General features: G+C 40.5%; 1 protein-coding gene across 1 annotated transcript in view; it reads left to right on the top strand.

Moving 5' to 3' along the window:
• LOC140268308 (phospholipid phosphatase-related protein type 4-like) overlaps positions 1-26,944 on the top strand; it is a 107,151-nt gene that overhangs the window by 28,695 nt on the left and 51,512 nt on the right. The window contains exons 3-4 of the mRNA XM_072363110.1: positions 17,866-17,995; positions 18,298-18,493. Of these exons, the coding sequence (XP_072219211.1) occupies positions 17,866-17,995; positions 18,298-18,493 (326 nt within the window). The remainder of the gene's footprint in view (positions 1-17,865; positions 17,996-18,297; positions 18,494-26,944) is intronic.

Below are 26,944 nucleotides of genomic sequence, written 5' to 3'. Positions count from 1 at the left end.
CATTTTTTACTGACAAAGTGGCAGCTATAAGCAAACAGTTTACAGAACCTGGTACCAAAAAATCTGCATGCAGAAGTCCTACTGCATCATTTTCCTCATTTACCCCTCTCGCTCAGAGCAGTGTGTCTAAACTTCTCACATGTAGCCGTCCTACTACATGCCCGATGGACCCTGTTCCTTCTAATATTCTCCAATCCATTGCTCCTACTGTAACTGCAGCTGTCACGCATGTGATTAATGCTTCACTGACATCGGGCACATTTCCCACCACATTCAAGCAAGCTCAGCTTATACCGCTGCTCAAAAAACCTTCCCTCCCTCCAAATCATGTGGAGAATTATCGGCCGGTCTCTCTCCTCCCGTTTCTGTCTAAAATCATTGAAAGGGCGGTCTTTAAGCAGGTCACCGATTACCTCTCACATAACAACCTCCTTGACCCAAACCAATCTGGGTTTAAAAGTGGACACTCCACCGAAACGGCTCTGTTAGCTGTGACAGAAGCCTTAAAGGAAGCCAGAGCGACAGCTAAGTCCTCTGTACTTATCCTGCTTGACTTATCAGCTGCATTTGACACTGTCAACCACAGTATCCTTTTGTCCATACTCTCTAGCATGGGCATCACAGGGAGAGCACACTCCTGGTTTGAATCATACCTCACCGGTCAGTCCTTCAAAGTATCCTGGCTTGGTCACACTTCTGCAGCGCACCACCTCGCCACAGGGGTCCACAAAGGTTCAGTACTGGGACCTCTTCTCTTTGCCATATACACCAACTCACTGAGACAGATCATCCGATCACATGGCTTCTCATACCAATGTTATGCTGATGATACCCAGCTCTATCTGTCATTCCCACCTGATAACCACACGGTCTCAGCACGAATCTCAGACTGTCTCTCTGACATATCAACATGGATGAAAGCCCATCACCTCCAACTTAACCTCCCAAAAACTGAACTGCTTGTCTTCCCAGCCAAACCAACCATACACCACAGCATCTACATCCAAACTGAATCCCTATCTCTTGCTTCATCAAAGGTTGCTAGAAACTTGGGTGTCATGATTGATGACCAACTAACCTTTAAAGATCATATTACCTCGGTTGCGCATTTGTGCCGCTTTGCATTACTAAACATAAGAAAGATCAGACCATACCTAACCCAACATGCCACCCAACTCCTGGTGCAGGCCATGGTCATCTCCCGCCTTCACTACTGCAACGCTCTCCTAACTGGTCTCCTAACTGGTCTCCCAGCCTGTACTCTGAAACCTCTGCAGATGGTCCAGAACGCGGCGGTGCGTCTGGTCTTGGATCAGCCTAAAAGAACACGTCACCCCTCTGTTCATTGAACTCCACTGGCTGCCCTTAGCCGCCCGCATCAAATTCAAGTCCCTGATGTTAGCTACAAAGAGCTTAATGGAACGGCTCCATCTACTTGAATGCTCTTGCAAAGGCTTATGTCAAAACTCGGTCCCTCCGTTGGTCCCAGGATTGTCGTCTAGCAGCTCCTACACCACTCTGTTCATGTGTCGTCCCACGATGGTGGAATGACCTCCCGAGCGCTACCAGAACAGGGGCGTCCCTGTCTATCTTCAAGAAGCTCCTGAAAACCCAGCTCTTCAGAGAGCATCTCCTATCCCAGCACTTACCTTGTACTTCCCTCCCCCCTCTATCTCTGCACTTTATCTTTCTGCTCTTCCTTCTATGCCTGCACCCTATCTCTACTCTGTCCCCTCTGACAGAGTCGGACTCCTGGGTTCCTTCTATGTAGCTTATTGTTAGCTTTTTATAAAGCTGTTATATCTTCATTTGGAAGTCGCTTTGGATAAAAGCGTCTGATAAATACAGAAACATAAACATGATTTAAATGAATAAATAATAATTAACAAAAGACATACATTTCTATATTTCCAATGTGACCATAACAACAGTCCCCTGATATAAAAGGTTGTGTAGACCAAAGTGCCCTCACTCTCAGAGCTGCACCTTGACAGACACCCAGACAGACTGAGTCAGAGACAGACCAACAGAAAATAATAAGAAAGAAAGAAGAAGAAACCCCTCCTGGAACAGTAATAATCCTGCTGTTTTAAATCAAAGACCCTTGGTGAGTCAAACAATACCCCGTCACAAAGTAGCTTAGTGACTGTCAAGAAAAAGAAAAAAAAAAAACCTTGGCAAGCTACCAACGGCTAATGTTACAGCCATTTGCATTGTTGCCGGTTGCTGGGATCAGCTGACTATCAGCTGATCCAGTTTGTAAATATGTAAATATAGATCCATGTGTTTTGGTGGGTTTTTTTGTTCGTAATATTAATAAGATAAAAAATAATATTACAATGATAATATCATTTATAAGGTGTATTTTAGCTACCAACGGCTCATTTTAAATGTTAATGACCACAGCCTTAGCATTGTTGCCGTGAATCAGCTGACTATCAGCTGATCCAGTTTGTAATTCTAGATAGGTGTGTTTTGTTTCTTTTTACTCTATATTAATAATATCAATAATATAATAATTATTATTATAATTATAATCAAATGATAATATAGAATCATTTAGGTGTGTTTTAGATTTATATTGATTATTTTCCTGGCTTGTGCTTCCAAGGCCAGGAGCTTGTGTGTGTGTGTGTGTGTGCTGATCGTGACCCTCCTCATCATCAACCCTCAACCCCTTTCATCATTATCCCCTCATTCTTTATGAACAACATTCAAATTATTCAGTTCAGCTGGTCAGACAATACAGTCTGAACTGAAGTGGCGAGCCAAATCCAACTGAACCTGGACTGTCAGAGAAGTTGATTTTGTTTATTTGTGATATATTATGATTGTATAACCTACTGTTACTGTTGAAAGTATTTTTATTTATCTTTCTTTATTGTTTTGATTGAGAGAGGCATAAGTTAAGGAAACCACCTGTCAGTAAGATACACACTAAAATAGGATTAAAAATACAGAATTAGAATTAAACTAGACAATTAGAATAATAACTAAATTAACACTAAACTAAGAATTAGTCATCAAATTTAGATACTTACCTGACAGGTGGATTTGTAAAGGAAAAGAGGGAATAGTTTGTGTATTTTTGATTTTGTCTTATGTGTAATTATTGTATAGAAACCGAGAAGAAGATAATCAATTCATATTAAAATAAATTACAAGTTTCACTTTTTTTTTATATAACACAACAGTGATCTCTTGTTTGTTGTCTTTTCCTACTCACACCCATTTCTCCCAAGTGAATCTAATCTTCTGAATAACTGGTACACATCTAAATTTAGATTTTATTTATTTTACATTAATAACTGGTTCTATTATTTAACCAGGTGTTACACACCTTATAGGGGAAGTTAATTTGTTTTAAAATCTTAACCTTATTTCTGGCATAAAATACGTTCATCTTCTCACCAATAACAGTTTGGTGAAAGTCCTTTGAACACTATTTAGATCACTCGAGATCCACGTATATCCATATAACGGGAGTGAACGGGGCATAGACCATACAGCCTCTAAATAAGGTATTATCTGTCTCTATTTCACCAATACTTTAAGACAAATAAATGAATGAACGCGTACTATTGCACTGTTAGTTCAGAAATGCGTTGTTGTTATTGGGGGCTATCGGGCATAGACATAATGTACGTAGATGCCTCATAGACTGATGCTGCCTATTGGAGCTGACCTTTCAGCGTGTGCCATCTTGCCATCCCCCATTGCATTTATTTCGACTGAGGAAGGTGTATATTTCCAACTACAAGGTTTATGCTTATGTTATGTTTATGTTCACGACGTTTTTATCCAAACAAACTTAATATTAACAGATTATATATTATTATAATGTTATAAGATATAACAAGCTATATGAAAAGCTAACAATAAACTACATAAAAGGAAACCACTAATCAGACTCTGTCAGAGGTGACACTGCTAGACGACAATCGTGCAACGACCGGAGGGACCGAGTTGTGACATAAGCCTTTACAAGAGCATTCAAGTAGATGGGAGTCGTTCCATTAAGCACTTTGTAGCTAACATCAGTGACTTGAATATGAATTTAAGGGTAGCCAGTGGAGTTCAATGAACAGAGGGGGGACGTGTTCTTTTAGGCTGATCGAAGACCAGACGCGCCACCGCGTTCTGGACCATCTGCAGAGGTTTCACAGCACAGGCTGGGAGACCAGTTAGGAGAGCATTGCAGTAGTCAAGGCGGGAGATGACCATGGCCTGCACCAGGAGTTGGGTGGTATGTTGGGTTAGGTATGGTCTGATCTTTCTTATGTTTAGTAATGCAAAGCAGCATGAACGAGCAACCGAGGTAACGTGATCTTTGAAGGTTAGTTGGTCATTAATCATGACACCCAAGTTTCTAGCAACCTTTGATGGAACAAGAGATAGGGATTCGGTTTGGATGCAGATGCTGTGGTGTATGGTTGGTTTGGCTGGGAAAACAAGCAGTTCAGTTTTTGGGAGGTTAAGTTGGAGGTGATGGGCTTTCATCCATGTTGATATATCAGAGAGACAGTCTGAGATTCGTGCTGAGACCGTGTGGTTGTCAGGTGGGAATGACAGATAGAGCTGGGTATCATCAGCATAACATTGGTATGAGAAGCCATGTGATCGGATGATCTGTCCCAGTGAGTTGGTGTATATGGCAAAGAGAAGAGGTCCCAGTACTGAACCTTGGGGAACCCCTGTGGCGAGGTGGTGCATTGCAGAAGTGTGACCAAGCCAGGATACTTTGAAAGACCAACCAGTGAGGTATGATTCAAACCAGGAGTGTGCTCTCCCTGTGATGCCCATGCTAGAGAGTATGGACAAAAGGATACTGTGGTTGACAGTGTCAAATGCAGCTGATAAGTCGAGCAGGATAAGTACAGAGGACTTAGCTGTCGCTCTGGCTTCTTTTAAGGCTTCTGTCACAGCTAACAGAGCCGTTTCGGTGGAGTGTCCACTTTTAAACCCAGATTGGTTTGGGTCAAGGAGGTTGTTATGTGAGAGGTAATCGGTGACCTGCTTAAAGACCGCCCTTTGAATGATTTTAGACAGAAACGGGAGGAGAGAGACCGGCCGATAATTCTCCACATGAGTTGGAGGGAGGGAAGGTGTCTTGAGCAGCGGTGTAACCTGAGCTTGCTTGAATGTGGTAGGAAATGTGCCCGATGTCAGTGAAGCATTAATCACATGCGTGACTGCTGCAGTTACAGTAGGAGCAATGGATTGGTATGTGGCCCTGTGATGGAGTGGTGACCTGTCCAGGTTGTACCCTACATCTCACACAATTACAGAGTGAGCGACAGACTAAGTGACCGTACAAACTTTGAAAATGTTCTCTCAGGATACTGAGATATGACGCTGCTTTGAGGCCATAGACTGGACTGTAATACTTATGTGTAGAGAGTTTTAGTCCCAAAAGGACTGTGTGGCGCTTTACCAATAAGAAACCCTTGATTGCCAGTGACCAGAAAAAGCTGCAGAACATGAAAAAAAAGCCCTCAGGAATATGGACAGTTATGCAGGACTGCTTAAAAAGAAGAAAACAAGAAAGCTTACAGAAAAAAATCAAGCTTCAGCAGAACAGTGTGAGAGATGTATTATCAGGGATTAAAAATATCACAGGCTTTACAGTGAAGGGGAATTAGACTGATAGAAGTCTTAACAGAGCCAATAAACTGAAAATGTTTTTCTCACCTCACCTGCCCCCAACACAGACCTCACACAATGGTCTGTTGAAGAAGTAGCTGAAGAGAGTGAATCAACACAAGGCTGCAGACCCAAATGATGTCAGCCACAGGGTCCCGAAGACCTGTGTGGAATGGCAATGTGGGATTATACAGCACTTTTTCAATCTTAGCCTCAAATGACTCTGTAGTTGTTTGGTGTATTAGGGATGGACAAGAGGCTAAATACATGGAAATGGTCGATCACTTTGTGGCATGGTGTGGAACAACAAACCTTTTCTTACATACAAAACTAAAGAGATGATTGTGGATTTTAGAAGGATCAGGAAAAAGCCAAATTTAGAGAAGAGTTGGAGGTGTGGAGGACTACAGATAACTAGGAGTTTACCTGGACAACAGACTAGACTACAAGAAGGGGAAGAACAGACTATACTTAAGCTTAAAATACAGTTGCTGTTAACTATGCGTATGTGTTAATCATGGCTGCCTCATGTATCTTGCGTTTGGTGTGTTGGTTGTGCATGTCCTCAGAAATTAACATCACGTGTACACAAGCTGCAATATGTAGGAGATGGGTAGGGGGTGTGTTAGCCTACTTTTGTTTTGTATCGTCAATATCGTCTACAATACTGCAACTGTCACTTTTTCTGTCATGATCTTAGGATCAACAAAAAGCTAACCTCTTCTATTCACCCCATATTTACCTTTTATCACTATGCTTCTGCTTACATCCTGTAAACCCGGGAGCAGCTAACCTTGACCCCTTGTGGAATCCTCTGGTAACAAGCATACTACACAGGTGAGTGTACGAGCAGTAACGCTGAGAACAAAGACGTTTACGTGATCGCGAGGTGAAATAAGCACTGTATTTTCAGTCTCAGGGAAACTTAGGTTCTTCAGTATTTGCACCAAGATGTTGCACCTATAAGTCTGTGGTGGAGAGTACAATCTGCCTTACACTGGGGCGACAGCATCAGAGCCAGCGATTCAGAGAAACTAAATAAACTGTTAGAGAGGGCTGGGTACTGCTTTGAAGCCCCTGGAGCTAATTGAGTTGGATAATACTGCTCACCCTCTACATAACATGCTGCTGTGTGAGTGATAAGAGGCATCCTCAGCTGTGCTGCAACACAAAACCATACAGGAGTATGGATTTCTTTTTGAGCATTATGTTGGCCTGCGGGTCCAATGAGGGTGAGGGTACAGTAGGCCTCTTCAAATCATGGCCCGCAGGCTACATGTGGCACAGAACCAACTCTGAAGTGGCCCAGCCTATGGTCCTGCCATAATGCAGCGCTCTATTGTGTTCTGAAGTAGTGATAGTAGCATGATACATATAACAACATGTTGTCATCAACCCAGAAAAATAAAATTAACAACCAAAATCATAGGTTTAACCCCGCCAGGATTGACAAATACTTGTTTGTCTTTTTTACTATCACATCCAAACACAAACATGTTTAATTTACATTGAGTGCGTGGTGATCTTTAGAGATTACAATGTGTGGAGGCATCTGTAGCCAAATTATATATATATAGCCGGCACACGGGGCACCAACAATATATATATATATATATATATATATATATATATATATATATAGCAGACACGCGTAGCGTGATGTGATAATTATTTTACCTCTTGTTGGTCACCACCTTCAATCGAAGGAAAAAGACAGAATCTTACGATTCTGGTATGTTAAATTAATAATCAATTATTAATTAATAATTAATAAATTCCAATCTCATATAGTCGCTATTCGTGAATTCTCGTTTTGTTGGACTCACACATACGTAAAGAACAGATACACAAAAGCCGGTTGATTTTATATATGTATATATATATGAACCATCCATCCATCCATCATCTGCCGCTTATCCGGGGGTCGGGTCGCGGGGGCAGCAGCTTGAGCAGAGAAACCCAGACGTCTCTGTCCCCGGCCACTTCTTCCAGCTCTTCCGGGGGGACCCCGAGGCGTTCCCAGGCCAGCCGAGAGACATAGTCTCTCCAGCGTGTCCTGGGTCTTCCCCGGGGTCTCCTCCCAGTGGGACGTGCCCGGAACACCTCCCCAGGGAGGCGCCCAGGGGGCATCCTAACCAGATGCCCGAGCCACCTCATCTGACTCCTCTCAATGCGGAGGAGCAGCGGTTCTACTCCGAGCCCCTCCCGGATGACTGAGCTTCTCACCCTATCTCTAAGGGAGAGCCCAGACACCCTGCGGAGGAAACCCATTTCGGCCGCTTGTATTCGCGATCTTGTTCTTTCGGTCACTACCCACAACTCGTGACCATAGGTGAGGGTAGGAACGTAGAATGACCAGTAAGTAGAGAGCTTCGCCTTCTGGCTCAGCTCCCTCTTCACAACGACGGGTCGGTGCAGAGCAACACTGCAGACGCCGCACCGATCCGCCTGTCAATCTCCCGCTCCATTCGTCCCTCACTGTGAACAAGACCCCGAGATACTTGAACTCCTCCACTTGGGGAAGGATCTCATATATGAACCATTTATTAAAATGACATGACCAAAGACATGAACCTTAAGACAACAGGAGAAATGCTTTGAATATGGATGATTATATAAGAAACACTTAGTAAATTAAAAAGAACTAAGGGGAGGGGATGGATGGATACCGGAATCATTCAAATAATCTAGGTTTGATACTATTTGAATTTAAAAGCTAACAACTTGGGTTGATTTATCATTTTAACAGTGAATTCTCTCGACACCCACTGCATACTGTCTGAAATGTAAGAACAGGGCGGATCTTACGGTTAGGTCAGCTCCGAACCACAGGTAATCACCAGTGGGTTCAAGTGGGTCTCTCTCGGTTCCGCGTCTCGCGGCCTTCGTTGTGGTTGACTTTCGGGGACTGGACCCGTCGCTTTCCTGTGCCGGAGGGCTTCTGGTAGCTCGGAAGACGAATGGCTGGTGTACAGGAATTCACCGCAAATAATGATAAAATTGTCCAAGGGTGGAGTTGGTTTTGGTTGCCGACCAACTCTGATGAGGTGAACTTACATTCACACTAGATTGACAAAAAGGTTGACAAGTTTAACGCTGGCTCTCTTGGTGAGCGAAATGGTGCGGCAGCATAGTTTAAAACGTGGATGACAACGAAACGATAGGATGATGGACGAGCAAAACGCAAAATGTATCTTTCTATCATATTCTTCTCTTTCTGTCTTTGTTCGGACCTTCTTCTTCCATCTCATCTTCCTCTCCTGCCATTTTCAAAGACTCTCCACCAGACTCTCATTCCATCAATCTTAAAACTCTCTGCTCTTCATCTTCTTCTGTTCTATTCCGACTTTCTTCTATTTTTTTTTCATCTTCAATCTTTTCAATTCTCTACCATCTTCAATCTTCTGACTTTTCCTCGAGGTTTTTGGAGTTTTATTTGCGGAGGTGGGGCATGATGTAGGCTCACGCTACACTTTAAGCCAATAGTATGCCTGAAACTGTCGTGACGTCTGCCTGGACGTTATTTGTGAAACGACCTATTCTGGCCGTGTATCAAACATTGTGGACAAAGGAACCATTTGTTCAGAGGATTCTAAAAACACCATTACTTGTGAGGATATAAAGGTTAAACATATAGCATAAACTTATGATATAAAGACATAAAAACAATGTAACATGTGATTATGCGTCTCAAAATTCAGATTAGATTTATTGTCATGCATACACATGAAATTTGCCCTCTGCTTTTAACCCATCCAGGTTGGCACCTGTTGACTCACATGCCATACACTGGAGTGGTGGGCAGCCATTCACAGCCTGGGGAGCATGGGGGTAGGGTGCCTTGCTCAAGAGCACCTCAGCTGTGACAAGGAGCTGAACTGCCACCCCTCCAGCTGTCACCAATCTTTTGAGTGGTGAGAGTGGGAATCAAATTGCTGACCTTCAGGTTATTGGACAACCCACACTCACCACTGTACCACGGCCACCCTACTACAGATGGATATCTGTAAAGTTATGACGTATGAATAACAAACCAAACAATGTTATCTTCCTATGTTAAACATGGAATACAATAAGAAACATTGGTTAACAGTTGCATTATTTCATATAAATGTCATATGCAAGTGGTTGACTTCATTTTGGGTTAAACTATTCAGTACAACGGACCACTAGGGGGCAATGTGGCTCCATAAGCTGATTAGTCATTTTCCAAAATAATGACTTTTGCGTATCCTTACACGTACGATCGTGAAAAAGGTATTAAAATGCAGCTTGTAATATCACTGAGAACATGAAAGAACTTGTACAAAGATATAAAGCACATTTAATACAGCTTCTAGATTCAGCTGATAGTGAATCTGGGTGAAGTTATTTCGAAGGTTCCATAAGTCTGACTGTCTCTGGCTTGGGTCAGAGTCAGGGCAAACTGTCACCATAGTTTACTTTGACCTGGTATTTCCACACTGACCATCCCCACAAAAGAATGTTGGAGTCATTTAAAGTCTTAAGTTTGTATTAAATGCCATACTTGAGTTCGCTACACATCACATCAAGAAACACCAGACATTCTGATTCTGCACAAACTTTCCTGAGGGATGACAGGATAGAACTGCAAAAGAGCAGAGTTCGATTGCAGCTGTACTGATGAGTACAGAGTACAGTCGTTCATATCTGAGAGAGCTAATGCAGAATCCCTTCGTGTTTCCTGGATCTTGGCAAAGAAGAAAAGGCCATTTACCCATTTACAGACTCCAAAACAGTGAAAGACTTTATGCTGGCTGTTGTAGATGAGGTGATAAAACAAGTGTGACATCTGCCATCAAAAATGTACCCCAATCCGACATTTCAAACAAATGTGTTTGAAATGCAGTTGGAAGACCTGAAGAAAGCTGATGTTATGTCTATGTAACAGAGTTATGTGGTCATTAATTCCACTTGCTGTATTTAGTTTATATTTGTATAATTTCTGTCACAGTCTGTTCAAGTCAGTTTATGTTTTATTAGTCACGTTTTCAGGTTCTGTTCTGGTCATGTTTTTGCCACCTAGTTTCACTCACATCATCTGCTTCATTGGTCACAGCTGCACCGCATTCACTGATCCCTCCCTCCACAGTATTTAGTCTCCTGGTTTCCTTTCAGTCATCGCAGAATCCTTACTAACCCTTCATGCCACAGTTAAGGGAAGTTGCCGTTCTCAGTCTTGTTTTGTCTTGTTTTATTTTTCATAGTCTTGCTTTGTTATTTCATAGTTTAGTATTTTTGATAATCCAGCTCAGCCGCCCTTTTTGTTCTTGTATTTTGCTCCCTGCTTTTGCAATAAACCTTTTTGTTGAACTAAAAGAGCTGCATCTGGGTGAGCCAGCTATATGACCAGTACATATTGCGTTTCCATTCAGTCAATAAAGATCGTCATGAAAAGACAAGTCAGTCTTTTGTCCATCATTTTCAACACGATGCAAAGTTAAGAGTCGGTATGTTACTAGGACCAGCCAACCTGAAGTCCAGCTAAGCTGGTTACATCTATAGGAGTGGATAAACAGACAATACTGACACTGCACAACTGTGCATATGTGTCCGTTTTTCTGACGACAGTTGCTTCTGAGAGGAACTGCTTGGCTTACTCCCAAGTACTTTCATTGTTTTACTATGTGCTTATTAATTTGCCTGTGTCAGATCTGACCAAATTCAAAAGGGAAAATGAATAATCATTACTTGTTTCTCAGTAGACTAGTTGTTTTTCTTTTACCTGCTACTTACTGGCCAAAGACAATTTCTGGCCCTGTTAAATTTCTTGGTTTAAAAATCCGGCTCATGTGAAGATGTTATTGAGTTGCCCTGGTGTACAGTCTGTGAAGCTGACAGGGGAGGAGAATGTTGAATGTTGTTCTGACCAAACTCTGTTGAAAAACAATTTCAGTTAATTGGCTTTGTCCAGATATCCAATAGTAATCACATTTACATGACAGCAGAAAAACTTTGTGTAATTTTGTGTTCTGTCGGTCTTATATAATGCATGTAAATACATTAGTACAACTGAAATTGTATGAAATCAAGCTTTACAAAAACGAGCTAACAAACCCAGCCTTCCATTTTTTGTATTTTTTTTCTTTTTGTAAAAACAGCAAAGTTCTTAGTGAATGTTAATACAGCCAAATTCCCAATCAAGGGTCGCTCATTCACAAATTTTTGTTACTTTTGTCATACTGCCAAACATGTCATAAATTGTGGAAGTAAATGGGCCCACTAAAAATGTACTACCATTATTACAATGCACTACAGGTAACAGCAATTTTTCTGTTTCATGGCAAAGAATTCAAAAGAACCAGTCACATTCATAAATTCAAGGCTCTTTTGGACCTTAATGGTCCCTTAAGAGTTGGTGGGCAGCTCAGAAATGAGCTTTTTTACATTGGTGAAAGACTTCTGTTTGTCGGATTTAATACTAGGTTGCAGATGCCACAGTACCCGTTCAGAAATTTCTCTTGAAATGTTTTGTTTGATGGTGGATAAATGCTGTTGCAGGACAACAGGAGATGGTGCATTTGTCCTTGCATAAAATGTCTCCTGAATATATTTTACTTATGCTGTAGTTGACTGTTTTTTACCTTTTGGAGTATAGTGTGGAAGGGAATATTATAAAGTTTTATGGTGTTTATAATGTGTACTCCAGGAGCAGCACACATTAAAATGCCATCATCCCTTAGTATGGACTGATTCATCAATGTTCTTCATTTTCTTTCAGCCAGACGTGGTCAAGTAAAGATGATCTGACAATGTAACCAATATTGCTGGAGCCCAACTTGTGTTAAGTGAGGCAACTGAAAGCTGTAATCAGAGTCAGCCCCACAATACACTCATAATGAAAGGGATCAAGTGGGTCATTCTGCCATAGCTGGCTCACACCACAGAAGTGTATGGGAAAGATTTGATAAGCTCAGGGCGAGAAGTTCTCAGTTCTATCCTTTATATCAAAACAGTTAATGAAGAGGGTCTCCAAGCAGTCATAAATAGATAGATACTTTATTCATCCCCCAGGAAATTCAGTTTTATGTAGAGCTGAAGCATTTCTTAACAGTAGTCTAAATATCCCAGAGGTTTCTACACATTCAAATTACCCTGAAGCACTTGTCCCAACCACCTACAGCTTCTGAAAACTTCACCATCTCTGCCACCACTACTTTATCAACAGAATGATTTACAGATATACTGTAAATATATATTGCCTCAGACTGGGGCAAATTTAGTATAAGTTAGACATACTATAGAAAAGATTGGTCAGAAAATATACTTCCCAGTTGAAAGAATAATAATTAAAAAAAAAAAACTCAAATGCAGATTTATACCAAGTATCCTTGTTAAGGATCTAGAAACTCAGAATTCCTGGTTAACTGGAAAAATTGTTTAGACAAATCGAATGATGACTAAGACGGAGTTTCTAAACGGATATATCCAAAAAGTTTAATTTTAAATTGTTGACAAGCCTGAACTGACTATTGTGGTTACACCTTGGCCACATGTATTTAAACCAAAAGGCAGCTATGCCTTGATGATTAAGGGTGGTAGTAAAGATTGGGATAGATAGCTACCCTATTGATTCGAGAGAGAAATAGTCGTAAGACAAAAAAATGCCATATGCTTAGCTGTAGTTGAACAAGTTGAAGATGTACATTGCTTAACTCTTACTAGTGCATATTTACCATTAATTACCTACTTTAAACATTTTTAAAACATAATGTAACTGATCAGTTACTACAGTCTCTCTATATAGTTACTCTAGGTGGCATTTCTTGTGCTTCTAGTACTACAATGAGGAACCTTGAAGTTTGTTTTTTTTTTACCAGAATTTATCATTTGATGGACATATAAAACAGGTTTCTAGGACTGCTGTCAGGATCTCGGATTTAGGACACAGATGCAGGATCAGGTTCAAAGCACAAATGTTTTATTAAATAAATAAACTCACAGAGGGACAGAACGAGAACTCACAGGGCAAAAGAACGGCTATGAAACGCCTAAGCGCTCTTCTCAATAAACTAAGGCAAAAAAAATTAACATATATAAATTCACTCCACACTGGAAGGAGCACAAAAGGCTATAAACGTTAACAAAATAAAGACACGGAGGCACCTTTCCTCACTTGGCTCTCTTTTTCCCCCCTTTTGTTTCCTCATAAGACATTATGTACATTTGGCATTATTGTTGTCATTAACTTGTGTTTCCCTATTCCAACAGGTATAATTTGAATGGTGTTATGGTGTTTGTTGTCCCCTCTTTTTCTGTCCTCTCAAACTCTAGTTGGTGGAGGCGGATGGCCACTCTTCCTGAGTCTGGTTCTGCCAGAGGTTTATTCCTGTTAAAAGGGAGTTGTTTCTCTCCACAGTCGCCTCGTGCATGCTCAGGACGCTTGACCGAAGAGAAGTTTCGGTGCAATCTGTTGGTTTTCTTATATAGGAAATTGTTTTTGAATTGGCTCTATATAAGAATTGGACCAATTTTTAATTGAAATAATTGGATTTGATTGGATTATGATTACAATGACTTAGACTCTAATTGGCTTGGATTGGAGTGTACTATTGAAGTGCCTTGAGATGACATTTGTTATGATTTGGCACTATATAAATAAAACTGAACTGAATTTAATTGAATGTAAGATTCAAGTATAGATATGTGCAAACCTTTCACATTGAAAGAACCTACTAAGCCTCATAAGCACCTTTTGATTGATAGCACTTGCTACACCATCCATCAATCCATCCTTTTTCAATACTTGTTTAATCCCATTTAGGGTTGCAAGACGACTGGTACCTATCGAAGCTGCCACCTGCTGGTGGTTGGAAACGTCACTTTGTTTCCACACCTCGTATCTGATCGAATTCCTCATACAGATTTATTGGTAACGGCTTCACACCAGGACGTGCGCACGTGCTCGGGCCCGATCATTGCTGCTTGCAGCTTTAATTGATGTTAAAGTTCTATAATATCTGACCCAAAGGGAGCATATACAAGTTAAACAGAAAAGGTCCAAGAATTAACACCTGGGGGACTCCACAAGTCATGGCCACTTACTCAGATTCATAGCTGCCAATTGTAAGAAAATAACGCCAGCCTTCTAAGTAGGACCTGAACCAGTTAAGGTCCGCTCAAGACAGTCCAACCCAAGTTATCAAGCCTGTGCAACAGGATTCTGTGATCTACAGTATCAAACACAGCGCTGAGATCCAACAGAACCAGGACTGAAACGTAACCAGAATCAGTATTCAAACCAAACTAGGTTTTGAGGAGGCAGACATTGTTTCCATGCTAATATAGTCTAAAAGAACATTTCTAAACTGGTTAATACACAGATTGTTCTTCGCTTTCCAGTTCATGAGAATAGTTTTCTTTGTGATACACAACACTGTGAGGACCATGTGTGCTGAGTTAATTTCCATGTTGATGTTGTCTAAGTCACCCAGTCTGCACAGTGTGGGGCATGCAGGGATGCTACACTTTAGCCATGTTGATAGGTCCACACAGAACTCAAGCCAGAACTTCTGGACAGGCGCACAAAACCACAAAGCGTGTGCATAATCATCAGGTGTGTTATCTGTGCAATGTGAGCAGATGTTTGAGTGTGTTAGATGTGTTCTATGAAAGATTTTGTATTGTATGAGTTGTAAATTAGGAGACATTGTGTCATCTATCTTAGACAATAATTTATATATTTTTTATAGTAGTTTTGGGGTGCAGATGCTTGGAAATTCTGCTACCCTAGTCGGGAGTTGTAAGTCTGGTTGGTGGAGGATATATTTCTTTGTTATTATAGACTTAAGTTGTTGATATTCTAGGAATTTATTGCTGCCTATCTCATGTTGGGATATGAGCTCATCAAATGAAATAAAATGTCCATTTTGGATTATATGTTCCAGATGTTTGATTCCTTTGATCTTCCACAGAGTAAAGTTTAGCATTTTTTTGTTTTGCAGTATGTCAGGATTGTTCCAGATGGGTGTAAGCTTACACGGGACAAGTGAAGACTTTGTTATTTTAAGACATTCCCACCAGGCTGTCAGAGAGGTCCTGATGTTAATGCTTTTGAAACATTTGTGATTTTTTACGTTTTGACGAATAAGTGGCAGGTCAGAGATTTCCAGATTATCACACAATGCTTGTTCTATATTTATCCATGGTTCATCTATTGGGCTAGGTTTAAACCATTTTGATATATATTGTAACCTATTGGCTAAGGAATAGTGCTGAAAATTAGGTAAATCTAATCCACCACTTTCCTTGGTCTTCTGTAGGGTTTTTAAACTAATACGTGGTGGTTTGTTTTTCCACAGAAACTTAGACATGCATGAATCTAGTGACTTAAACCAAGTAGCAGATGGTTTTATGGGGATCATTGAGAACAAATAATTAACTTTTGGTAGAATCATCATTTAATGGTTGTAACTCTCCCTATAAGTGATATGGGTAATGACTTCCAACGAGACAGATTGTCCTCTACTGTCTTTAATAAATGCACATAATTTAGCTTTGTTAGCTCTGAGAGCCTGAAGGAAATGTTTATGCCTAAATATCCAATATTTCCTGACTGTAAAGTGATCGCAGGTATATTATGGACCCTACAGTTAATGGGCAGAACTGTGGTCTTAGACCAATTGATAGAGTAGTCAGAAAGTGCTGAGAATTTATTTATGAGTGTGATCGTGTGAGTGAGAGACATTTGAGAGTTCTGAAGGAAAAGTAAAACATCATCAGCATAAAGACTTATTTTATGCTCAATATTTTGGGGTTGGATGCCTTTAATATTTTTGTCTTGTCTGATAGCAGCTGCTAAAGGTTCGATGAAAATAGCAAAAAGTGAGGGAGAAAGCGGGCAACCCTGTCTTGTACCTCTCTGCAGACTGAAGCTTGGAGAAGTTTGATCATTTGTCCTGACACACGCATTTGGGGAGCTATATAATATCCTGGAATGTATTTTTAAATAAGGCAGCTTCTCCCCCACCTTTCCTCCCATTTTGGCATTTATCCATAAAACTAAAATTTGGGGGTGCTGTTTCATTAAGAACAGCAGCACTTGTGCTTTCTGTTAACCATGTTTCTGTCAGGAAAAGAAAATCTAAATTATGTGAAATAATGAAGTCATTAACTAACAGTGACTTATTGGACAGAGATCTAATATTAAGTAGAGGTAGCTCTGTGGGGTTTACTCTGGTCTCTGTTGTATTCTGAGTTGTACATGGTACCGTTAACAGAATAGATAGATTCACCCAGCAAGTTGGCTGTTTTCGATTCTTTCTGTTACTAACTAATACAGGAATCCTACTGGGTCCCAGCTTGTTCTCTGAACAGCTGTCAGTAGTAGGACTACTATAGCAGGGACCCTGAACGCATCATGGCATGTTATGTTTGTTTATATTCATGTTTATTGTGTTTGGCAATTTCATTCACCAAATCAGGTAGAGGGAAAAATATGCAAACACTCAATCATGAGGGAAAAAAAGTAATCATGAACCAAAAAACATGAGCATATTACTTTGTTGCAACTTTTGCTTTTTCTGACTCCAAGCATAAAAAAATGTCTCCATCAATTAGGTTCCATCTTTTTTGTATAGCCATTGAGAGATCAGCTTTTTTTCTACAGAAATGTTTGAATGCGCTTTAATCAATATGAGGTACATTATCATCCCAACAAATGGCTTCATCATCACCATACAATATGTTCAAAAGAAGGAAGGAGAGGTGTCAAAATTTCAGTGTACATCTGTTTAATTTACTGTAGAGTTAATGATTACCATCTCCCCTGGTTTGTTTCCTAACATAGACCTCACATAAAAATTACATTAAATGATAAAAAAATTATATTTGCTTTCTCCAGTTATTTATCTTTATGTCTCACTTGCGTTGCATCAAACATAAGCTCTGGCATTGTCTTCTTGCCCAATGCATTTTCGGAATTAATCACTGAATATAACCTGTACTGCTTCTCTTTAGCCGACTGTAACCTTTTTTTTCCTGTAATGTATTTTCACTGTAACTCTTGGTCCACTTAGTGTTATGTTATCTTCTAACCATATCTCACAGTTCCTCAAGTAGAACTTTTTTTCTGTCAAATTTCAACAATGTCATGTATCAGCAACCATATATTATCCTGTGATTAATACATATTGCATTAAGCTGATTGAGGAAAAAAAAATTGGAAAAAATCCACTCTTTTCTCCATCTCTGTGTCTGTAGATTCTGATTGGAGAAGCTATTCTGTACTGCTATCTGTCCAGGAGGTCATCAGCCACACAGACTGAGGCCGATATCAGTGCTGCGGGCTGTAATTTCAACTCCTACATTCGCAGAGCTGTACGCTTCATAGGTGGGAGGACAACTGCTTGTTACCCACAGCTTATTATTAACATCTTTTTTGTAGGTCTGGAAGAACCACACAAATAGAAATAGATAAAGAACAAAGCACTTCGTAAGTAAATTGTTGGCTGTGCTTCTTACTATCATTATAAGTTAAATGTAATAGCAAATGGAATAAACTGAATAAAGCAAATATTATAAATAATTACTGATCAGAATGAGACACACATGATGAATTCCAGGTGTACAAGTTGACCATTTTGTATGATAATCAACTCCAGAGTCTAAATGTAAATGCTTTCTTTCTTACAGGTGTACATATTTTTGGCCTGTGTGTGACAGCTCTGATAACTGACATTCTTCAGTTGTCCACTGGTCAACATACTCCTTTTTGGCTGGATGTGTGCAAGCCCAACTTGACCTACATTAACTTATCTACTTGTGATGAAGCTTATATTCTTGAGGATATCTGCTCTGGACAAGACCTAAGGCTCATCAATGATGGGAGGTGAGTGATTTACTATGGGCAGGTATGTCAGTTAACAGCTGAGAATGTCAGAGGATACTTGTTTCAGTAAAGATGTTTTTTTCTTATATAACCTAGTTTGTTATACAGTTAGGGATAAAAAAAAAACAGACAAACAACACACTCTAACACACAAGGTATAATCTTGTTTTGTTTACTCGTCATGTAATGAACACTACATATATAAAACTATCTAGTGCCCCAGAACAATGCCAAATTTTTGAGCACTACTTTAAAGGCATAGCTTTTTTCATTGATCAGTATGATTGTACTCTTGGATTGTACAGAAAGGGAAATACGTTATGAAAAGGAAAGTCTACCAGTGCATTACAGCTGCAGTATCTCATTGAAATACTTGCAGAGTATGACTTTTGTCATCTTAACCTATATTGGGTTTCTGCCACAATTACATACAGATTTGTGAAAAATAAATTATATCCTTTTTGAATGCTTAAGTCTTATGTATTAGGACTTTATAAAGTGTCAAATTATTAGTCAAAGGCAAGCTTTATTTACTCACAGAGGCTGGTGAAATATTTGATCCCCTTTGCACTTTTCATGTTTGTGTGTTACAACCTGTAATGCAAATGGATTTAATCTACAAAAAAAGGTCCATATAGGTGAAGTGAAAAATATGTATATATTCTGAAAAAACAACAAGTGAATGCCCACATCTCTATTCACCCCCTCTGTTTTGAAGATCATCCATACATCCATTTTCTATACCCGCTTAATTCGTCGGTCGGGTCGTGGGGGGCTGGAGCCTATCCCAGCAATCATCAGGCAAGAGGCAGGGTACACTCTGGACAGGTCGCCAGTCCATCACAGGGCCACACAGAGACAAACAACCACACTCACACTCACTCCTGAGGACAATTTAGAGTCAACAATTAATCTAACATGCATGTTTTTGGATGGTGGGAGGAAGCCAGAGTACCCAGAGAGAACTGACACATACATGGGGAGAACATGAAGACGCCACACAGAAAGGCCCCAGCCAGGAGTTGAACCTGGAACCCTCTGCTGTGAGGCAACAATGCTGACCACCACACCACCGTGCAAACATGCAGTTTTGAAAACCCTAAATAACAATATTAAAAAGTGGATTACTACTCACTACCTTAATCATACTCTTGACCTTGTGCTGACTTATAGCATTGAGAGTGAACAGTTAAAAGTATTCCCTCAACCCTGTCTTATCTGACTATTTTTTGATAACCATTGAGTTTACTTGGTATAATTCACAGCTGCATGCGTTAAAGCAGACTGCAAGAAAGCTGGAGAGACGGTGGCGTTCCTCTCATTTAGAAGAGTCTCAATTAGTCTGGAAAGATAGTTTAATAACGTATAAGAAAGCACTTCGTAAAGCTAGAACTGCTTATTATTCATCACTGATAGAAGAGAATAAGAACAATCCCAGGTTTCTTTTCAACACTGTAGCCAGGCTGACAACGAGCCCAAGCTCTTTTGAGCCATGTATTCCTTTAACTCTTAGTAGTGATTATTTCATGAGCTTCTTTACCAATAAAATAGTATCTATTAGAGAGAAGATTAATGGAATCCTTCCCACTATTACAGCTAATGTATCACCAAGTACAGCAGCTTAAGAAGTATCTTTGGAACCTGATTTGTATTTCGATTGTTTTGGTCCAGTCGATCTCCCTGAGCTAACAACAGCAATAGTCTCTTCTAAAGCATATTTTAGACCCAATCTCAACCAGGCTTTTCAAGACAGTTTTCCCTTTAATCAACACTTCCATATTGGATTTAATCAATCCGTCTTTGTTGACAGGATATGTACCTCATGTTGTCACTGGATAGTGTAGTGGTAAGATTGCCACCTTTCATGTGGGTGACCCGGGTTCAAATCCCCTGCATGAAAGGTATTACCTCCAGTAGTGGTCCTTAGGCAAGGCCCCCTCTGCCTACTTGTAAGTTGCTTTGGATAAAAGTGTCTGCAAAATACATAAAAATGAAACAATGGTTGCAGCACAACTTTATGATCATTCAAACAGAAATAATCTCTTTGAAGAAGGATTCAGAGTGCATCGTAGCAAAGAAAAAACACTGGTGAAAGTTACCAATGATCTCCTCTTAGCCTCTGATAGCGGACTTGTTTCTGTGCTTGTCCTGTTGGATCTCAGTGCTGCATTTGATACGATCGATCACAGCATTCTGTTACAGAGACTTGAACATGTTATTGGGATTAAAGGAACTGCATTAGGCTGGTTTAAGTCACATTTATCTGATAGATTCCAGTTTGTTCTTGTAAATGAAGAATCTTCCTCACACATTGGAGTAAGTCATGGAGTTCCTCAGGGTTCTGTGCTTGGACTGATTATTTTCACTTTATACATGCTTCCATTAGCTAAAATTATGTCATAGATTTCCCTTGCTATGCTGATGATACTCAGCTGTACTTATCTATGAAACCAAATAGGTTGGTCAGACTAAAAGCATGTCTTAACGATATAAAGACCTGGATGGCTCGGAACTTTCTGCTTCTAAATTCAGATAAAACTGAAGTTGTTGTCTTTGTCCCCGAGCGCTTCAGAGGAAGTCGTTTCTCTCCCCAGTCGCCTCATGCATGCTGGGGATGGGATATTGGACCGAAGAGAAGTTTCGGTGCAATCTGTTGGTTTCCTTAGCTAGACAATTGGTTTTGTATGAATTAATTGGACCAATTTTGAATTGAATTAAAAGTGTAGAAACCTCCTGCAGAACCAGATTCAAACAGGGCAACCATCTGCCTCAACTGGCTAACTAGCTGGGGAGGTTGAGAGGATAGGAAAGATGGGTCATCAAGCACCATAACACCAGGCCAAGAAAAGGAAAGATAACAAAAAAAAAGAGCATAGGGAATGGTCGAGGGAGGGGAACACTGGAAAACGAGGGCAAGGTAAGGACACGAAGAAACTCGCAATGATAAACGCACTGGAGTTGGCCTAATTACCACAATAATTGCGAGACAGTCTGGAGAAGACTTGTGTCAGGAACCTCAGACTCAGGACACAGGTGCAGGGTCAGTTTGGATTCAAAGATATGTTTATTATAAACTCACAAAGCACAGCAAGGCAGGGCGAGGATCTCCAAGCAGAGCAAAGAAAAGGATGTGAAAGACATAAGCACTCAACTCTGCAACTGTGGGGAAGGATGAGCGCAGCTATGAAATCTACAAAACATAAACCGCTCCAACTCAGTAGGGAAACAGAAACGCTATGAACAATTTAACTAAACAAAGACACGCTCTCCTAATGAGGCGGATTTAACAAATGATGCACTCTTACAAAACAGGGGCTCTATGAAACTTTAACTATAAACAAAAATCTCTCCTTGAAAACGGAAGAACAAACAAGGGTATGAAACTTACCGTATAGAATAAATAAAATATGACTAAGAACAAGAATAAATTACAAACAAGATAGCACTGCAGGAGAATCACTCACTGCAGGCTCGTGGAATCTGTGAGTCGAAGTAAGGCTGGTAATGAGGCTCATGAGTGGAGACAACAAACTGGCACAAGACAAGGGAAACGCAGACTATTTGAACACATGAGGGACCAAGGGGAACAGGTGGAAACACTTAGCAATCAGGGAAGACAATCAGACGCCTGACACGGGAGGAAGGGGAAGATACCTGAAATGAGAGGGGAAGGTCAGTGATTCTTCAAAATAAAACAGGAAATGACGAGACAAGAAATTAAACGGAATGTAAATCGTGACAACTTGTTGCTCCTGCAACTCCTATAGTATATATCATCTGATGAGGGCAGATAGGAAGCAGGTGTGACAGCAGGAGCAATCCAGACTGCGTCCAGGGCTCCCAGGAAGCCTGCCCAGCCCGCCTAAGACTCAGAAAACAAAACAACAACACAGCCAAGCATAATCGTGACAGCTTCAGAAAAGCAAAGTCGAAACTCCTGAATCTTCCATCTATTGTCAACACAGGGCTATAAGATATCTAGGGATTCAAATTGATGATTATTTCCTCCTTCACTCCTAATACCCAATAACCGGTGAAAAAGCTTAAGTTTTTCTTTACTTTTTCTTTGGAATCAAATCTCGTCTCTCCTTTGAGGCCAGGAAGAAACCTGTTGTCATAACATTTATGTCTGTGTTGGATAATGACTATATGATTTACATGTATGCATCCCTGCAATCCCTTCATGCCTTTGATACTGTCTACTAGAGTACTGCATTGGGCTTGGGATCCCGCGGCCAATGTCACATGACAGCAGATAAAAATAAAAAATTAAAAAAAAAATTAAAAAAAAATAGACAGCAGATCCCAAGATTGTTGGTCGGAGAGTGCAACTTAGGTTGGTACTAAAATCAAGGCTGGAGGGCATGAAACTAAAGAAAAGAATGGAAAATCAGACATATGGAAAAGCTTTCAAATGCTTATTGTTTTTAATAGCTGTGCAGATATTTGGACATCTGATTAGCGTTTGGCCTCAGTTTACATGAGCATTTGTGATTCAAAGCTGAGAGATTTTCGTTGAATATGTTTTTATTTTTTCTGCTCTTGTTCGACTGAAATAAAACTTTCAGTGGATATAAACTTATTTAATCGTATAGTATATCAATTAATAGGTCTGCAGATACAGGCAGTGTTGGACACAGATATTGTTGGTGCTGTTGGGAGTTACAGAGACAGACAGCGGGCAGTAATGGTCAACAATTCAGCGGGAGCGAGATTAAATAAATAGTCCTGCGCAAGGCTCTACTGTCTACCATGGAGCACTGAGGTTCATTGCAAAACTTAAAACACTTACACACCACTGTGCACAGTGTGTTCGAGTTGGATGGCCTGCCTTGTCCCTCTGTGGAATAACACATTAGCAAATTCTCATTTATAAAGCTTTTCTTGTGCTGCTCCCAAATTACCTTAAGAACTACATCTTTCAGGAAAGTATAGAAGGGTTATAGCCTCCTTTCAAAAGAATTATTACTTCTATCTATTTCCAATGTCTGTACTGAGAAGGGGAAAAAAGCGTTTAAACATACTGCAGGAAGGCCCGCCTCAGAAACCAGTACCAGAGCCTGCTTCGCCATCTCCTGTTCTAATGCCAGCTTATGAAGTTCCTGTTCCAGTGCATATAGTACAGCTCCAGGAAGGGCTGTTGTATATGTTAACTATCTTTCCAGACTTGAGATTCTTCTAAAAATAATGGAATGTCAGTTTCTTTCCAGCTTTCTTGAGGTCTGCTTACAGCACACAGCTGTGAAATAAACCAAGGAGCCAACCTTCTTTAATCAATTACCTCCTTTTTTAAGAGGTACAACATTGTCCAATTTTGTAATCCCTGAAGCTGTAGCTCTGTCAACAATGTAATCAATTCCTGTAGGACTAAAGTTATGTAGCTGCTAGCTGTTGTATCAGCACTTAGCACTTCAGAAAATGATAATGGAGATTATTCAATAGTCTTGGCCTCTACAGTGACCTTTTTTGAGGTTGGATCTGGCCATGCTGTATTGAGCCTCATTCCCAGACATGAATGCAATGTTTCTCTCCTTCAGCAGGACCTGGACTTCCTTTGTCATCAAGGGTTTCTGGTTTGGATACATCCGGATGCACCTATTCATTGTGACAATGCCGACACAGTGGAGGTTGTAACTGAACATGGTGAGGGTGTTTTCTTCCAAGTCACTGTTTAAAAAAAACATCCCAGTTGGTGTTTCCAAAGCAGGCCATAAACTGCGGTGTGGAATCGTCAGGCTGGATTTTGACAGGCTTTATTGTGGGGGATGCTTTTTACCCAAGTGAAGTGTATGCAGGTATCAGAAGCAGAGACATGTGATGAGTGAAGCCCAGGTGAAGTAGCTGTAAAAGCCTGTCCCAATGTTTGATGTTGGACTAGTCTTTTTCTAGAGTATTTACACCATTGGTGGCAGAATTAATATGTTAGCTGATAGGCGTTCTGTTGGAGGCTGGTAGCACATACACAGTCGTCATTATGACAACAGTAGACTCAGGGAAAAGGTATGTGGGTCTGCATTTAATGGACAAATCCTCCAGTTCTGGTGAGCAATTACTATCGATAGTAGTGAGGGTGAAACTGCTGTTTCTGTTATGGCAGAGGACTGTGCACGCTGCCAGCTTGATGACTGTGTGTAACATGGGTGGGTTTAGCCAAGTCTCTGTTATCAGAAGAATAGAACAGTCCTGGAGTCTTTTGGTGCCACCTTTAGCTTGAGTTCATCCATTACGTTTACATTATTACAGAGGAAGACCCTGGGATGCAGTAGTTTGTTTTACCACCTCCTAAACTGTGTAAGGATTCCAGCCCTGCAGCCTTACTTCGGCCTCAGAGAGAAAATAGGCTCCCTTCGATCAAACTCTTTTTGACAGGTGACCCTTGACCTCTTATCGATCAATCAAATTAATATGACAGGTGACCTTTGTTTGACATCCGTTTGCTGACATCTAGGCATATGACTTTTGACCTCTTATCGATGGATCAAGCTATTTTGACGTGTGACCTTTGTTTGACATAGATCAGCCATCTGTTGAGGAGGCCTTTGACATCTAAGGAAGGGGGAGTTTATGGCTAGGGTTAAGAATGATTACAGCTAAGGTCAGGAGGTTGTGAGAAATATATTAGTTGAATGTTTAAATAAGAGAAAGGGTTAGGGTTAATAGAAAAGGTTAAGTTGTAGAAGCGGTCAACATTTTAACAGCTTCAAAGACCGGTCCCTATAAGGTAAAGATGAGAAAATAATTAGATGTGTGGGGGGTATTGTTCGACCCCAGGGGTTTCGAGTAAAGGATAAAAATCCTGAGACAGTCAGTGTGTAGAGAACGACTTTGGGGTGAAAGATAGCTGATTCAAGATGCCCAGGACAAGAAGCAGAGTGAGTGTAGAGGAGAAATCTACACACTTCAAAACTTCAAACTGATCTTTTATGATTTTGAATCCTTAGTCGGTCAGAACGATGTGCATGTCCCCTTTCTGGTCTGTGCAAAAACGCTGAAAGGTTTCGAGTGGTCTGCCTACGGATTGGATTGTGTCAGGAAATTCCTCCTCCATTTCAGGAGACCACGCTACCGTGGATACACGTTTATTGCTCACAACGGACGAGGTTATGATAGCTATCTAATCCTTAACGTCATGGTGCAACTAGGTATGAAGCCCTCTCTCATCACACAGGGGAGTAAAATTCTCTGTTTTACAGACTGTGATTATGGTTTGAGATTCATCGATAGTCTGTCATTCCTGGCTATGAAACTGAGTACGATGCCAAAAGCATTAGGTTTCAGTGATCATACCAAAGGTTTCTTTCCCCACACATTCTCTTCAGAACAGAATTTGAAATATGTGGGGCCTTTACCTTCACCGAGTTACTACTCTGTAGAACTCATGAGCCCCAGTGAGCAGGGAGAGTTCTACAGATGGTACGGAGGAGTGTGTAAAGATACCTTTAACTTTCGTGAACAGAGCATGCTTTACTGCAAAAATGATGTAGACATACTCTTCAAGGGGTGTGTCAAATTCCGCGAGCAATTCTTTAACGAGACGCACGTGGACCCCTGAAATGCATCACGATCTCGTCGGCCTGTATGAAGGTTTTTACCGCCAACTTTCTGCAGCCTAAAACCCTGGCTATACCTTCACCCGTTGATTACAGTCAGCAGAGTAAGACCTTCTCAAACGCATCCATCCAGTGGTTGGAGTGGTTAGCATTTAGCAGCCTCGGATATTTCAGCCGGCACAGCTCTGCCTGCTTGATTATCCATCTTTACACAGAATTGAAAATGGCTAAGAGGGGATAAGATATTTACTTATATATATATATATATATATACACACATTTACTTTACTTCGAAATCACATTCAAGTCACAATTAATTTTCTGTATAAGAATCATGCTACTTCTCATGAATGCCCGAGCTCTTGATGTTTCACGTCGGATGGTAGCGTTTGACGTGGTTCCGTGATTGTGAATGTTTAAAAAATAAATAGACAAATAATAATAATAATAATAATAATAATAAATTTAAAAAAAAAAAAGTAGAGAAAGAAACTGCACCTCTGATTAACCCTTGGACAAGCGAGAGCCTTGAGCGCACTCTAATGCTCCGTTGATTCTTTACCACGGACCTCACAGGAAGTACAACATCAGATTCTGTCAAATTGAAACACAGTTTAATAGCATAAAAATAGATAAATAAATAAAAAGCCTTGCTTAAGTATACACTATGTGAAATTTGCATAGATGTTACCATGTAATGCACCCGTTGAAAACAGCAGGGAAAAGTGGACAGAGCAGTAATAATATATCAACTGGCTTATTTTACAGAGGGTTACACACTGCACTTCAGATGACTTCTACTGAAAAGGCTGCGCTCTTTTAACCACTACCCCTCCCACCCTCACTCTCTCCCTATGCGTCACATCCGTGTTGATGACGTATGACGCTTACGTGCACACGT

The sequence above is a fragment of the Leuresthes tenuis genome, unplaced genomic scaffold, assembly GCF_036924035.1.
Source record: "Leuresthes tenuis unplaced genomic scaffold, fLeuTen1.0.hap1 SCAF_14, whole genome shotgun sequence".
In the NCBI taxonomy this organism is placed as follows: domain Eukaryota; kingdom Metazoa; phylum Chordata; class Actinopteri; order Atheriniformes; family Atherinopsidae; genus Leuresthes; species Leuresthes tenuis.
Note: the sequence above shows the minus strand (reverse complement) of the source record. Positions and strands in the feature narration are given on the sequence as shown.